General features: G+C 42.1%; 1 protein-coding gene across 1 annotated transcript in view; it reads left to right on the top strand.

The window, feature by feature from the left end:
- Positions 1–17,205, top strand: part of EFR3A (EFR3 homolog A) — a 78,730-nt gene that overhangs the window by 5,540 nt on the left and 55,985 nt on the right. The window contains 5 exon segments of the mRNA XM_061611837.1: positions 5,195–5,322; positions 9,307–9,423; positions 9,425–9,455; positions 13,376–13,437; positions 13,439–13,489. Coding sequence (XP_061467821.1) covers positions 5,195–5,322; positions 9,307–9,423; positions 9,425–9,455; positions 13,376–13,437; positions 13,439–13,489 — 389 coding nt within the window.

Here is a 17,205-nt window from a genome sequence, read left to right on the forward strand (position 1 = left end):
AGATGTCATGCTGAGCCTATGATTTAGTAAGATGTGAACATGCCTGTCCTCCTCCTAGAGTTGCATGCCCCCCCTTCTCCTATGTGGCCGAGAGGAGATGTTTGGAAGCTTTTGCCTCTTCAACTGTGATTAACGTTAACTTTTAAACAAGCCAACTTCAAATCATGGTTTCTGGTGCAGGCTTGTTTGAACTAGCCATAGCTGATGTTAGCCATAAGTCTGGATTCAGACAATAAAGTCAGTTGTTCCTAAAACTTAAAAGGAGAAGTGAACATTTCTATAATTGTTCTTCTGGCCACGCAGATGGTGGAAAGAAGGGGCCCATGAACGCAAGAATAGGTTGGGTTCATTCAAGTCTCACTAAAACCTAATTTAGCACAAGCGATAGCCGGTATGGTGGCCTAGTTTAGTGTGATGTCTGAAAGCAGCTGATAGCTTCTTGATTCAAAGTTCTGATGTTCATGATGAGTTAGCTACATTTATTCACAGAAGTGCCAAGTGCTAGGCAGTGCAATCCTATACACGTCTACTCAAACATGAGTTCCATTGTGTTCAGTGGGACTTATTCCCATACTAGCTTGTAAAGCAGGGCTAGCTGGTACAGGGCCCACCTGATGCTGCTAGACTCCCTACTCTCCTCAATATCACCCAGCGTGGCCAACGGTTGGGCATGATAGGAGTTGTAGTACAAGGACATTGTGGGGGACGGGCACCATGTTGGCTACCTCTAGTATATAGGGTTACTGCTTTAATCACTTTATTTTATTAATTTAACAAAATATAGATACTACTTGATTGTAATAAAGTCTCTAAAAATTTAAATTATCAATAAAAACAAAACAGGTAATTAAAAACATTTCAACAATAATTAAAATTAACAGTGAGCTAAAAAGAGATTAAAACACATCAGCATCTACATGCCTGGATAGAATATTTTAAGCAGGCACTGAAAAGAGTACAGTGGCAATGCCTATCAGATGTCAAGTGGCAAAGAGTTCCTAAGTGTAGGTGCTGCCGCACTAAAAGGCTGGTTTTTTACAAGGGCAGAGTGAGTATTAAGTGGCACTTGTAACAGTGCCAAATCCGTAGACTGAAGCAGTTGAGTGGGCACATATGGGGTAAGGCAATTATTAAAATGTATATCCTGTCCTCCTCCCTACGGAGCCCAGGGCACCTTTACAGGAAGGGCATCAAAATGGTAGACCTCCAGTTTGTTCCTAGAGAATTGAATGAATACATGTGTTCATTATGGGCAACTGGACTTAAGACAATGAGTTTATTTCAGAGATCCAGAATTTTCTCAATCAGTTAAGTAAAAATCAAACACCTTTTGCTTGATTAAAACAGTGGCCCCCAATTCATCAGGCAATATATTTTGAAAAGATTTTTGTTATAGTTTTTATTGTTAATTTTATGAAATAAACAGGCATTACAAACAAGTATAGTATACAGAAACTGCAATTTAGAGTTGTCATAGAGACATCTCCTTTAAGTCAAAACATATCTCCAAAATGACTGTTACTCTGTATCTTTGCTCCCAGACTTACACATGACACAAAAGATTCTATATGACAGCCTTACATTATCATTAAACCTCTGGCCAACCTGCAATGGCAATTTAGGTGTTCTGAAAACACCAGTCGTCACAGCCTGGCAAACCAACAATTAATAGTTTATGTACTGAACAGAAGTTTAGTTTAGTTTTATTAAATTTCTTTAAAAGCCTATTTCTTTTTTAAAAAAAGGAATCAAGGCATCTTACAGCAGTCTAAACAAGACATCCTCTTCTGGTCACTGTAGCTCAGTGAGGGAAATGGGGTATCTCCTAACAACTCTCAGCACCCTTCACAAACTACACTTCCCAGGATTCTGTGGGGGATGCTATGACTGTCTAAAGTGAAATAAAGATCTGGTGTGGATGTGGCCAGGGACAGCTTTGGTTTAAATTTGGGTGGGAGGCTACATGTGCCAGCTGTAAGAATAAAAAAGTGGGGGAAACTCTGAAAAATGATGATACTGTTCACAGTGTTTTCCTTTTGGAAAGGAAAGGGGCTTCCCCTCTTCCCGGTGCCCACCTAACCAATATCCTCCTCTCCCTGCCCCCCTCCTTCCCCTCCCTGCTCCTTCTCCAAATCAGTTTCAATTATGCTAAGCATGATTGCATGGGAGTAAATCCTATTGAACTCAATTAAGCATGCAAATAATCAAACCTGCTTTTTCTCTCCCCTCCCTCTCCTCTCTCCCGCTCCCCTTCCTTTCCCTCCCCCTCTCCTGTTCCCCTCCCCCTCTTCTCTACCTCCTCCCCCACCATTCCCCCTTCCCTCCCCATCTCCCCCCTCCCTCCCTCTCCCTTCTCCTCCTCTGTCGTCAGTTTCACCTATCCTAAGCATAATTTCTGGGAAGTAAATCCCATTAAACTCAATAAGCATGCAAATGATCAATCCATTCTCAGCAAACTTGCACAGGATCCCATTTCTTACCTCCCGAATTAAAAAGCAGAGAAATTCACTAATAGGCAAAAAACCTTGCTGTTTAAGAACATACCTATAGGCAACAGATATTTCTATCAAATTTTAAAAAGCAGGCAAATTGAGCAGTTATAGCTGAACACACCAGGGAAGCAAGAGACCTGACCTCCTCTCTGAGATATTATACTGCCCTACAAATTTGTAAAAATGCATTTTTCTGTTTTTTTCCCTATTAGTGAATAATAAACTAAAATAGGCATAAAAGCAACCATTCTCTTTACCCTGGCCTTTGATACCTGAGATGTATATTTTTAGGACTCACCTTCTTTTGTGGCTTTAGGTTGTTTTAAATTTATTTTTAATGCTTTTTTTTTTGCATTTGTTGTAACCCACCGTGGAATCTTTGGGTAAGAGTGAGTAATAAATGATGATAATGATAATAATCCCATCCCATCACATGTCTGGGAATATAGGAGTGTCTTGACCTGATGCCCCAAAGATGAGTGCCAGGTGGGCCAGAAAGGGCTGTGGCTCAGTGATGAAGCACCTGCTTTGCAATGTGAACATCCCATGTTCAGTCCTAGGCATCTCCGGGTAGGGCTGGGGGAAAAACAACTCCTGAGAGACCCAGTGTGGTGTAGTGGTTAGAGTGTTGGACTACAACCTAGGAGATCAGAGTTCGAATCCCCACACAGCCATGAAGCTCACTGGGTGACCTTGGGCTAGTCACTGCCTCTCAGCCTTAGAGGAAGGCAATGGTAAAACCACCTCTGAATACCACTTACCATGAAAACCGTATTTGTAGGGTCTCCATAAGTCGGGATCAACTGGAAGGCAGTTCATTTCAATTTTTTTTGCCTGAAACCCTGAAGAGCCACTGCCAGCATTCACAATACTGAGTTAGATAGATCAGTAGTCTAGCTCACTATAAGGCAGCTTTCCACATTCCCATATCCCTTCCTCTGGTATAACATGCAGTTTGGCCTTTTCTGCCAAATCAGTGTTGTTCACAAAGCGTTTACCCATCCTAAGTTGTATCTGTTGTTGCAAATCCTATCTCAAGCTTTAATGGTGGGTGGGTGGGTGCCTTGAGATTACTGAAATATTCAGGGCAATACTGCCTTTGAACACAGAAGTCCCATTTGATTGTTATGGGTAATAGTCGATCCTGACTTATGGCGACCTTATGAACAGGGTGTTCATGGTAAGCGGTATTCAGAGGTGGGTTACCATTGCCTTCCTCTGAGGCTGAGAGGCAGTGACTGGCCCAAGGTCAGTGAGCTTCATCCAGCCCTACCTGGAGGTGTCAAGGATTGAACCTGGGACTTTCTGCATGCAAAGCAGTTGCTCTACCACTGAGCTATGGCAGCAGTTCCAAACAAGGTGCAGTCCTTCAAAGTGCGCAGCACTGCAAGTTATTATCCTCTGGAATTAAAATTTACAGCATTGTCTCCATCTAATGGATCAACGACCTTCTGGTGCATTTAAATTTAGTCCTGTGGGACACTGTAATTCTAATTACTTTTCTCCTTGTCTTCCCAATAGCTCATTCAATATATATATATATTTTAAAAATCATCTGAAAGTATGTTGATGATTTGCATACCTTGCCTTTGGCACAATTTTAATTTTGCCCTGTGGGAATTTCAAGGGTTTTTGTTTTGTTTTTAATTAGTACTTCATTTTACTTGAATTCTTAATTCTTGATTAAAGAATTCAAAATGCTCTGCTAAATGCATTTGCAAAAAAAAACCCCAAAAGAAAACAATTCAAAGATCAGATTCTTTGTAAAATACTTATTTATGTCCAAAAAGTTCAGGGTTGTGTGTACTTGCCCTGCTCTCACATTTTCCCTCAAAGCAACCCTGTGAGGTAGCTTATGTGGAAAGGTAGCAACTGCCCAAGGTCACCTAATAAGCTTCACGGTTGAGTGAGGTGTGTTCGTGCAATCTGAAGCTGGCTCTCCATACTGTTGGTCAGACACACTGGTTCTCTAGTAGATGTTTGGTGGAGTGAAGAAGAATAAGAGAGAGTCAGAGAATTTTCCAATCCACGGTCCTGTTTCTCTCCCCACCACCTTTCATACAATGTCTGAAATGAGCTCTAGAAAACAGGCATGCAGTTTATTTATTTATTTATTTGATTTATATCCTGCCCTTTCTCCCAGTAGGAGCCCAGGACGGCAAACAAAAGCACTAAAAGCACTGTAAAACATTGTAAAAACAGACTTCAAAATATATTAAAACACAACAACCATTAAAAACATATTAAAACAAAACATCTTTAAAAAACATTTCAAAAAAAGCTTTAAAAACATTTTTAAAAAAGAAGGCGTATAAATATATTAAAAAGCAATTCCAGCACAGATGCAGACTAAGATAAGGTCTCTACTTAAAAGGCTTGTTGAATGAGGAAGGTCTTCAGTTGCCATTGTCTATGGTATTTATTTATTTTCTTGCCTGATGTTGTATCCTGCTTTTCTTCCGTCACGGAGCATACTCATGGTTCACAGGAGGTCACCCATCCAGGTGCTGACCAGACCCAGACCTGCTAAGCTTCAGCAGAGTGGTGGCCTCACGTGCCCTCAGGCCATACTCCCTGGGACACTATTTCCACTATAATATTGGGCGATAGTAACAGAAGTGTACATCATGTGAGTAATGACTGTTAACGGGGGGTGGGGGGCATAGCGGGGCAACTTGACTGGTAATTCTTTATACAATTAGGATGGGCTCGTCAAAGCTGACATGGAGAAGCTGACTGTCTATGCTGTTTCTGCACCTGAAAAGTCAGATCGAATAGGTGCTTACTTAGCAGAGCTACTGAGCCGGGATGTTGTCAGACACCATTATGGGTAAGCTTTTTAAGTTGTTAATGCTGATGTTATCTCAGAACCAATGTTCTTCCATGGTGTTGTTTTTAAAAAAAAATCTGCAGAGCATAAAGGGGAGAACCTGTGATGTTTGACCACATTCACACCATACATTTATTCCACTTTTATTCCACTTTAAACCGTCATGGCTTCCCCTCGGAAGTGTAGTTTGTACAGGGTGTTGAGGGTTGGTCAGAGACTCCTCAGAGCTTGGAAAAGTTACTTTTTTGAACTACATCTCCCATCAGCCCCAGCCAGCGCCATGCTGGCTGGGGCTGATGGGAGTTGTAGTTCAAAAAAGTAACTTTTCCAAGCTCTGCTTCTGCTCACAGAGCTACAGTTCCTAGAATTTCCTGGGAAGAGAGATTGATTGTTAAATTGCAGTTCTGTGAGGAGAATAGGGGCTCGTTCACATGGCAACAGTGTGAGTTCGGTGCTATTCGCGTGCGTTAAATTCGCAGGGTTCACATGACGTTTTAGCCAAGGGGAAGGCAAATCGCTGCTTTCTCCTTTAAATCCAAATCAAACAAATCCAGTTTGAATGCGAAAAGGAAAGGAAAAACCGCCTCCACTTTGCTGCTCTCCTCCATGTTGGTGCTTTAGTTTGAATTTTTTGTAGTAGGCGGGCTCTGTTATGCCCACTCCGTCTCTCTTCTCCCCCCAAAAAAGTTGCTCTCTCCTTCTTACTTACTTACATGCACACAAACAGAGATTTCTCTCTGTAGCTGGCTGGAGAGAGCTCCTTCTCCTTAAAGAGACAGTTAAGGTTGAGGGATGTTAAGGTGGGGGGGGAAAGAAGGGTGGTAATGACTGGAGGGGTTTGGAGCAAGGTTGTCCTTTCTCAAGAGACCTGGTAAAGAACTGGGGAGGGGGGAAGAACTGCAACTGGCAAAGAAATTACTGAAAAAGGAGCCATGCCTGCTTTCCTGTCTTGCTGCTACCACATTTGCAAGGCAGCAGCACGGAGGTGGTGAAAGATGCAGAGGGGAAGCAACGGCAATTGCACGTTACTGTTTAAGTTTTGTAATCCTGCTCCAGGCATTCTCCTTATAGCCTGGGGAGGATAAAGTGGTAGACTGCAAACTGAAGGAAAATGACTTTAAATCAAGCTGAAATATAAATAAATGGCTTCAAACAGACTCTAATCAAGGCAAGAGATAACAGAGGGCTTGAAGTTGAAGCTTCAAGGAGCTGCGTAAGCAAACGGAAGATAAAGATGCCATCCAATACAGACTTACCTGGGAGTAAGTTCCATTGAACCAAATGGACTTACTTCTGAGTAGAGATGTTTTGGATTGCAGCTTTAGATATGAAAAGAAAAGAAAAAACCATGGAGAGAAAGAACATTTTTGAAGACACAGCCGGTGTGTATGTGTGAGCACGCATGCAGCAAGATCCCTCTTCCTTACGCAAGTAGCAATGGATGGGGGTAAATGGGGCAGTTGGGGGAAGGAGGTGAATTATGGGAGGGAGAGAGGGACCAGGTAGTCATTTGAGGCTCCAGCCTGTGCACGTATGCAGGGGACTAAATCCCACTGGACATGGCGGCAATGTAACAGAAGGCTCATGCATATGCACACACTCTCCCACTAAAACTTGGATTGCATAGGTACCTAATAAAAAGGGGGGTTGTTATAAATGTCAGGAGGAAATGAAAAGGACAAAAAAGTTTTTCCTGTCAATTGCACCCTCCCACGCTCTCCCGGCTTCTGCGTGCAATTGACAGGAAACAACCCCCCTCCCCTTCTCCATTAGCAATACTCGGGAGGGAGTAAACATGTAAATTTGGGGGCGGGGGCACAAGGAAAGAGCGATGCTAAACTTTTACAGAGGAACGCCAACTATGTGAATGGAAAACAGAGGGATTGAAGGGATTGGAAGGCAAGTAGTGTAAACCCTGCAAATCTATTGTGATGGAAAATGCTGCATCTTTAATCCGAAGTTCAGCTCCTGTGTGTACCAGGCCTAGGAGTCACCAAACAACTCTCAGTGCCCTGCACAAACTACCCTTCCCAGGATTCTTTGGGGGAAGGCATGACTGTGGAGTAATAGTAGAATAAATGTGTAGTGTGAATGTTGCCTTTGTTGGGGGAACAGCTGTTCGTGACTTAGGTTGAACATTAGCTAAAACTAGTGGAAACTAGCCACAAGAACTAACCTGATGTCCTAGGTCTTTTCTAGGAGGAACCATAAAATAAATAGTAGAACAATAAAATAATAATAAAATTGAATGTTATATTAATATGCCTGCTGGAAGAAGAAAATTGTAGTCATATGCCTAAAGTTCAACAAGAAGGTTGCTGGGTAATCTCAGTCGGGAGGGGGTTCCACAGGCTTGGGCCCACAATGCTGAATGCATGGCTTCTAGGTGTGACTAGTTGTGCATCTGAGCCATGGGGCAACGTCAACAGAGACTCCCCTTCCCCCAAGATCTCGGTGATCAATCCGGGATATAAGGGAACAGGCAGTCCTTAAAATATCCTGGACCCAAATTGTTAAGAGCCATGAAAATTGATACAAGAACCTTGAACATTTCAGATTGAATTTAGTTTGTTGTCCATTCGCTCTCTTTATAACCATGCAACAAGTTGCTCTGCTGGCGCATATGCACCACAATAACCTCACTGCCCCTCCCTCTCCCTACAATATGACCAAACGGAGGTCAGGTGAGCGGCAGCAACCCCCCCCATGCCATCTGCTCCTATCACTAGTTTTAGGGTAAGTTTTCTCTGATCCAGTTAATTATATTTTATATTATTTTTATTTATTAAATTTATATCTTGCCCTTCCTGCCAGAAAGAACCCAGGAACTCATTATTACAGGTGAGGATATAAAGAACATTGGGATCTACTGGTAGATCTCTGGATGATTTATAGTAGATTGGCAAGGATTTCTAACTCACAACTAACTTTAACGACAGTAACAACAAAATGACTCCTCTACCCACAAATACTTATTATTTATTTGATGAGCTTACATATATACAGAGAGCCAGTGTGGTGTAGTGGCTAACGTGCTGGACTACAACCTGGGAGACCAGGGTTCAAATCCCCACAGAGCCATGAAGCTCACTGGGTGACCTTGGGCCAGTCACTGCCTCTCAGCCTCATGAAAACCCTATTCAGAGGGTCGACATAAGTCGGAATCGACTTGACGGCAGTACACACACACATATATATATACCTCTGTTTGCCAAGAGTGACCTCAAAGTGGTTTACATAAAGATAAGTAAATCATATCATTACAAATCATAGAACAAATTAGAAAGCAAATCACAATTAATGTAATAAAATATCAACAATATCAATAAAATAAAACAATATACAAACTGTAATCAGAGCTTGGAAAAGTTACTTTTTTTGAACTACAACTCCCATCAGCCCCAGCCAGCATGGCCACTGGATTGGGTTGATGGGAGTTGTAGTTCAAAAAAGTAACTTTTCCAAGCTCTGACTGTAATACATCAGCAATATCAGTAATAAAAGCACAAAATCAGTGCTGTAAGCAAAACAAACACATAGCTTTACAGCCACCAAAAGCTAGGCAAATCAGGTAAATTTCCATCAGACTGTGAACTTCCAACAACAACATGGCCCCCCATGCCTCCAGTGGGAGGGTCTACCAAAGCTGAGGCACTACTACCATGCTAGAGCCATTTGGTTCCTTTCCTCTGCCTCCTCTCCATATTCATCCTGTCTACCTAGATTGGCATTCTATTAATGTCCTCTCTATCTTCTGTTCCAGTTGCTCACTGGAGTATGTACTTAATGCTACTACTACTGCTATTAGTAAATAACAATGTTTATATCTCACTTTTCCTCCAAGGAGGCTCTGGCTAGTTGGGTAAGAAATCCAAAGTAGATCCTGCAAGCCTGAAGTCTGCCCACCCCTGCAATATAGCATATTTGTTTTCCTGAGGGCACACTGGCTGACTTCTGTGGATCTTTGCTTGTCTGTTGTCTCAGATGTGTTTTAATTGCGATGGACGCTTTGGACCAGCTTCTGATGGCTTGCCATTCTCAGAGCATTAAACCATTTATTGAAAGTTTCCTTTACATGGTGGCTAAGCTGCTGGAGTCGGGAACCGAAGCTGCAAGTTCTAGGAACCAATTCAGTGAGTAAACCAACGTTCTGCTGAGTAGCTACTGCAGGAGTGGCATGACCATTTTCAGTTCCTCCTTGTATTACTCTAACAAAGGGGGAAGTCTCTCCACAATTTTGATACCCTTGTCAGTCAGGTGATCTTAAATACGACGACTGAACAAAGGCAAGAAAAGGTGGTGAGTATAACACTTGCATTATACATATCGTCGTATCTCCCAGTGGCAGCTGGTGGCTCCATGTCAGTGGGGCAGCTGAAGCACCTTGGGCAACTCCTTGAAAGTTCAGTTTAAAACCCGGAACTGACTCCACTGCCCCACTGACATGGAACCACAACTGCCACCGGTATCTCCCTCACTCTAGCAAGTTTTGAAAATGAATGTATTTTAAGTTTGATTTATGGTCTTCCTCATTCTCCTCGAGTGATGTGATGGTGTAATTTTAAAATCTTTACAAGTCTTTTCCATAGCAACCCAGGAGATTCTAAAGCCATGAAGTATAGGGTGGAAGGAAAGAGCTGTTCTGAGATACTTAAATTATTTTTTAAATCCTATCTTTTCAAGTGGATTAGTTTTCAAATTGGCCACACCTTTGATGCATTTTCTTTAATGCACCTTTGACTTCTGTAGAAGGATCATTCACTGGGAATAAAGTAGCAGATTTTGTATTTCTGAAAATCTGCGTAGAGATTATTTTCTTCCTGAGCGTAGAATCTTGCCCGATATTTATGGAAAGGCTGAATTTAACGTTGTGTTTCTCAAACCAAAGTTTTGGTGTCTTGCCTTCAAAGATTTTAGAGGGTAGATATAACAAAGTTCCTGAAAATAATAGATACCGCCCTTGTAATAAGAAAGAGGTGGAGCCACCATCACATGTTCTTTTTAAATGCAGTTTTTATAAACTTTATTATTGCACAGTCCTTCCCAGGATGATCTTCACAGTCTCTGTTGGAATCTCTAATTTTTTAATTACCAAGCTGCAAAAATGGTAAATGTTGCAATTTCCCCTTAACACATTGTATGATAGCTTTCTGGTTTCTTTTTTAACAATCTTATGTGTTTTACATTCTGTACCTTTTGTTTTATTTTTAGGCAGTGGATCATAAATAAATAATACTCATTTTCATATCTGCAAAACCAAGCAGCCGGGGGCTTGACATGCTCATCTGGCCTATATAAACATTCCTAATGTTTGTTAAAAGAAAAAGAAGAACATCAGAAGAGCCTGCTGGATGAGGCCAAAGGCCCATCTAGTCCAACATCCTGTTCTGACAATGGCCAGCCAAATGCCCATGGGAAGCCTGCAAGCAGGATCTGAGTGCAAAAGCACTCTCCCTGCCTGCGGCTTCCAGCAACTGGTATTCCGAAGCATACCGCCTCTGAAAATTAAAGGTAATTTTTAACACCTTGGACATGGGCATCCAAGGAAGCACCCATTTCCATATGTACATGCAAGATCTTCATGTGCATATGGAGATCTTGCATGTACACACGGGTACCCCCATCTTTTGAGGCGAGGTGGATATCTACAAAGGGCAAGATTTTCTCAGTGGTGACACCCAGTTTATGTTCACCAAGCATTCTCTGTCATTACTGACTTTCAGTCACCTGCCTGGAGGCAGTATGCTTCTGAAGACCAGTTGCTGGAAACTGCAGGAGGGGAGAGCTGCTCTTGCACTCAGGTCCTGCTTGTGGGCTTCCCATGGGCATCTGGTTGGCCACTGTGAGAACAGGATGCTGGAATAGACGAGCTATTGGCCTGAACCAGCAGGCTCTTTATGTTCTTATGCCTAAAAACCACTTTATTTTCTCTGATTTTTGACAACATATAAACCTGATTATATTCCATATAATGTTCACTGCAGTTTTGCTCTTTTTTTGTATGTGTTTCTGATTATTTGATGATGTTGCATCATAAAAACTAAACAACATTTTCTTTGACTTCTAACACTTTTTTTAAAAAAAAACACCCCACCCTTCCTCCAAAAACCTCAGTGTGGCATACATAGTCACCCCTTTTTATCCTTATAACAACCTTGTACGGCAGGTTAGGCTAAGTCAGAGTGACCAGCTCAAGGTCTCCTAGTTAGCTCTATGGCTGGGGGTGGGTGGGGCAGGACTTGAACGTGGGTCTTTGTCATCTAAGGGCCAAAGCAGATGTGTAGTTAAACATAGCAGGGAGCTACATGTTTTGATTTTCCTAAATTAACTTGAAGGCACAGGGAAGTTTATTTCTTCATTTAGTTGTGATTGCAATGAAACTTCCCCCCAACATGGGACTTGGGAGACTTAGGCAAAAGTCTCAAGTGGCATGTGGGTGGGTGTAGATGATCTGTGTTGCAATCACAGCGAGGAGTGAAGAAATAAGCCCTTCCCCTTTGCCTCCATAATAAGAGTCGAGCTCCCCCGTGCCTCTAATTAAGTTAGGAAAAACAAAGCTACCCATTTATTAGAGAGCCAGTGTGGTGTAGTGGTTAAGGTGCTGGACTATGACCTGGGAGACAAGGGTTCAAATCCCCACAGCTCACTGGGTGACCTTGGGCCAGTCACTGCCTCTCAGACTCAGAGGGAGGCAATGGTAAAACCACCTCTGAATACCACTTACCATGAAAACCCTATTCATAGGGTCACCACAAGTCGGGATCGACTTGAAGGCAGTCCATTTCCATTTCCACCAGCGTATTAAACACACATCTAATTTGTCCTCTGTCTGACAGTGTAGCTGCTTCTCAGTGTAAGTGGGCAAGGGAAGTACATTTTAAGCCAGGAAAGTAGACCTCCCAAGCTTTATAGGGCTGCATACACTAGTACAGTACTTTAAAGTTCAAAGTACTGGATTGTCTCATCTAAAAGATCATCTCACCCTTACTATACCCAAATGATTATTGTGCTCTGCAGGTGAGGGCCTCCTGCAGATACCGTCTCATCAGGAGGTCCATTCCACACAGCATGGAAAGAGGACCTTTAGTGTTGTGACACCTACCCTGTGGAATTACGTCCCCTTAAATATTAGAGAGGCTGTGTCATTGTTTTGGTGCCAAATGAAGACCTTTCTCTTTGAACAAGCCTGGGAGATCTTTCCCAGTCTGCATCTGCATTGGAATTGTTTTTAGATGTTTGTTTTTTGCTTATGTATTTGCTCCTTTGGGAGGAAGGGTAGGACACTATTATTATTATTTCTACACCCTGGTGACCTCTAAGCTAGATTACTGCCATGTATTGTACATGGGGCTGCCTTTGAAGACAGTTCAGAAACTGCAGCTGGTACAGGATTCAGCAGCCAGATTGTTCACTGGGTCAAGACAGTCTGAGCACATAACACCAATTCTGATGGAACTACACTGGCTACCAGTTAGTTTCTGGGCTCAATTCAAAGTGTTGGTTTTGACCTTTAAAGTCTTATACAGCTCAAGACCCCAATGCCTCAAGGACCGCCTCTCCCTATATGAACCAACCTGGACCCTGCGTTCAGAATCTTCGTGTGCCCCCTCCAAGGAATATGCAGATGGTGGTGACATGAGAGCAGGCGTTCTTGCTGGTGGCCCCCTGCTTATGGAATTCTCTCCCCAGGGAGGCATGCTTAGCACCATCATTATCTATTTTTAGGTGCCAGGCAAAAACATGTCTCTTCTCCGAGGCATTTGGCTCCTAATTTTGGAGAGCTTTTGGATGACTCTTGATGTTGTAGCCTCTTTTAGGGGGTGGGTTGTTCTACTGCCAATATATTTATATGTTTTTTTTACTTTTTGTTTAGTTTCGTTTTTTATACTGGTTTTAACTTTCTTATTGATTGTAAGTTGCTTTGGGTTCACTTTAGTGAAGAAAAGCGACTAACAAGTTGTGTGTATGTATATTATGTATATATAAGTCATGCATTGCCTCTGAACGTATGTCTGTATACCAATCTTGTGTTTTCCCCCTCCAATTTCCTTAGTTTGTTAAATTTGCAAACATGGAGGAAGATACACCTTCATACCACAGGCACTATGACTTTTGTGTTCAGTGCCATGTGTCATTCTTACTACAAGGATCCAGAAGTACAAAATGAGTAAGTGTGTATAGATTTCCTTCAAATCCTGTCCTTTGGGCTATGTCTGGCCTTTTGGCTTCTTCAGATACACACAGAGACACAGAGAGAGCTGAGGGAGCACTTTCCATCAGAAACATGGGAGGGGGAGGGAAGGTTTAAAAATTTCCTCTCACTGCAACCCCCTTGTGCTCCTCAGCTGACTGGGAAACAGGTGAGCATGGTGAAAAGGAGACTGAACTGCAGAAAAATGTTAATTGTTAATCTTGCTCTCTGCTGATCAGTGGGAGGGTATGTTGTGGGCCATGTAAGATTTAGATAGTGAGCATACCGAGTGGTGGTGCAGGTTGTACACTGACCGGAGAATGTGCATATTGCCTAGATAATAGGTCTGCTCATATTACACCCGTTCTGGCTCGTCTGCACTGGCTTCCTATTTGTTTCCGGGCTAAATTCAAAGTGCTGGTTTTGACCTATAAAGCCTTACATGGCATGGGATCGCAATACCTGGTGGAGCGCCTCTCCCAATATGAAACTACCCGTACACTGCGCTCAACATCTAAGGCCCTCCTCCAAGTACCATCCCATCGAGAAGCTCGGAGGGTGGTGACTAGAAATAGGGCCTTTTCGGTTGTGGCTCCCGAACTATGGAATGGTCTCCCCGATGAGGTGTGCCTGGCGCCGACACTGCTACCTTTTTATATTCCCAGGCATTTTAATGCGTATTATTATATGTATTGTTGTATTTTGCTACTGTTTGATTATTTTTGTTTACCTTTGTTGGTTTGATTCTATTGTATTATTGTATTTATATATTCCTGATTGCTTTATTTTATGTACACCGCCCAGAGAGCCCTTGGGCTTAGGGCGGTATATAAATTAAATTAAATAAATAAATAATAGACAAAATGCAGTTAAGATGTGTACGCTCCCCTCGGCCTGCTGGGGATTATGCATAAAAACCAGAGAATGTACAAAAGTCCAGGTGATACATGCACATTTCCTAAGGCCTGATGAAGATTATGTATATTGAATGGGAAATGGGCTCCTACTGGGAGGAAGGGCGGAATATAAACCTAATAAATAAATAATAAAATAAATATGCACAATTCCCTCTCCATGCAATGTTAATGTCCACATTCTTCATGAGGCCTGGAGAATGCACAGTGGCTAGTTATTATGCACCTTACCTGCTCAACTTGCACTCCTCTTAACGCATGCATGCACACACAGAGAGAGAGACACACACACGTGTGAGAGGTAGATAGTTATTTAAAATATTTATAAATCTTTCTACCTAAGACAGTTCTTTTATCACCAAGCTGATAAAAACTGCCCTCCTACTAAAGGCTTAAAGAAAATAATCCATGCAACCGTATTGCAGTCAGTAGCAGTCCTGTTTGTGATCTCCTGTTTGAGATTGCTTGGGCTACAGTGCAAAATCTTCTAGAAAGTTCTGACAGACTTCCACATGCTTTCCATCCTCCCTTCTCTTCAGCTGCAGGGGCCTAGGTCTTTTCACTCAATTTGTTTCTGATTCAGATTGCCTCCAGCATCAGCCTTCCATCTGAAACACTGTTTCTATTCATAAGCATTCATCTTATGGCAATCTCTTTTCCTAAAATAAACTGCTATGGGTCATGTGTCGGTGTTTTTAATCTCCGGAGCTGAAATTTTGAATGTAGATTCAGAAAGAAGGGGTTGTTAAGGGTATAGGCAGTTATAAAACATCTCAAATGTCTGTGCTGACTTATCATAGAGGAAATTCACAAATGAAAAACAAAATTATGTATGTTTTATCCTGGAGTCGTGTGTGTGCTCAAACCCTTTTAACTACTCACTTCTCATACATACATGTATGTGTGTGTGTGTGTGCAAATTATTGTATCTAAATGTTAAAATTGCTTATTGTGTGAGACAACAGAGTCTTGTGGCACCTTAAAGATTAGCGCATTTATGGCATAGGCTTTCGTCAAGTTGACCCTAGTCCGTGAAAGCTTAAGCCGTCATAAAAACCTGTTAGTCTTTATGCCACAAAACTCTTTGTTGTTTCTGCTGCAATTATCTCAGCTAAACTGAATGCATTACTTCCAGTCTTATGTACAGATACAGATGCTGATATTTTAAACTGTGAAAATGGTATTGCACAAATGGACTAATGTTAGGAGATGAAACTAGAACACTGCGTGTTTGCCTAAACAATGGATTTGTTACTTTAATAATATATCCTCTGGTCTTTAGCTCCCTCTAGTGAAAATATGTTTTTGTTGTGTGCGAAACCACATGGAAGAGTCATAAGAATGACCTTCGTGAGGGCTTAACATGTTTACCTCAGTTCAGTAGCTCTCATAAACTGTGGTGAGGGGGATTCATGCCACTGTCTGTTTCATATTACATTTCTATCCCATAACTCTTAGCTCAAAAGCTGTTAGGTTGATAAATGGTTGGGAAAGAGGTTACCTGAATGACTGCTTTTTCCTGCATATACATACTTGAACCTTGAGAGCTTCAGAGGCCATGCTTCAGGTGCCCCTGCCAAGCAAATTGAGGTGGGTGGCTGCTCAGGAAGGGGTCTTCTCAAGGGTGGTTCCCCGGCTGTGGGGCTAATGTCATCTGGCACCTTCCTTATTGCTTTTCCCAAGACCTTTCAACTTACTCAGGCCTTTTAAATAATTCATGATCTTTCAGTGGGGCTCTCAATGTCAATCAGATACAACAGTTGCAACACCAGCACCAAACACCATCAAAATCCTCCAAAACCACAATGCAAAGAATTAAAACACCTCATCGGGCAAAACATAGCAACCATGACAAATAGGGTGGCCAAGACTCAAATAATTAATATCAATAAAGGTGTTAAAATGATGTTAAACAACATTTAAAAGCCTGGGATGAAAAAAAAGTCTAGCACTGTAAAGACACTGTAAAGAATGCCTCTATAGTGACAGTGTTCAGCAACAGGGGGCAACCACCATGGAGGCCCTCTCCCTTGTTGCCGCCCTCCACATTTCAGCACTCAGAACAGAGCTAAGTGACCTTAGGGCTCAGGTACGCATGACACCAGGATAAAATATGTATGGCGGGAGTGGAGCACCTTTGGGCCTCCAGATGTTACTGAACTTCAACTCCCATCAGCCCTAGCAAGCGTGGCCAATGGCCAAGGGTGATGGAAATTGTAACTCAACAACATTCGGGGAGGGGGAGATTCCTCACACCTGATGATTGGGAAGATGTAGTGTATATGAAAGTATATGAAGCACTGTGAAAACTTGAAATGTGCCAAAAATGATGAGGGTTCCTTATGGAAACCTCTGCAGTAACGTCCCATCATAGGGGAGGGGGCATAGCTCAGTAGTAGAGTATATGCTTTGCCTGCAGAAGGTCCCAGGTTCAACTCTGGAAAAAGGAAATCAAGTAGCAGTAAGCTCTGCTTATGGACCCAAAGAGCTGCTGCCAATCAGCTAAACAGATTATTATTGTTGTTGCTGTTGTTGTTATTTCCATTTATAGACCACTTACTATCTAAAAGATCTCAAAGTGGTTTACAATAGAATACACAAGGTACAATAAAAAACGTATCAAATGAATGTACAAGGCAAAATACATAAACAATATCCATAGACATAGACATAGACATAAACACAGTATAAAAGTCAGAATTCACCAAGGGAAGACCATAAGTCGCCCTCCCCTCTCCATGAAAGTGTCAGAAAACTGATATTATGTTGACCATGGAG

The sequence above is a fragment of the Rhineura floridana genome, chromosome 1 (assembly GCF_030035675.1).
Source record: "Rhineura floridana isolate rRhiFlo1 chromosome 1, rRhiFlo1.hap2, whole genome shotgun sequence".
Classification (NCBI taxonomy): Eukaryota; Metazoa; Chordata; class Lepidosauria; order Squamata; family Rhineuridae; genus Rhineura; species Rhineura floridana.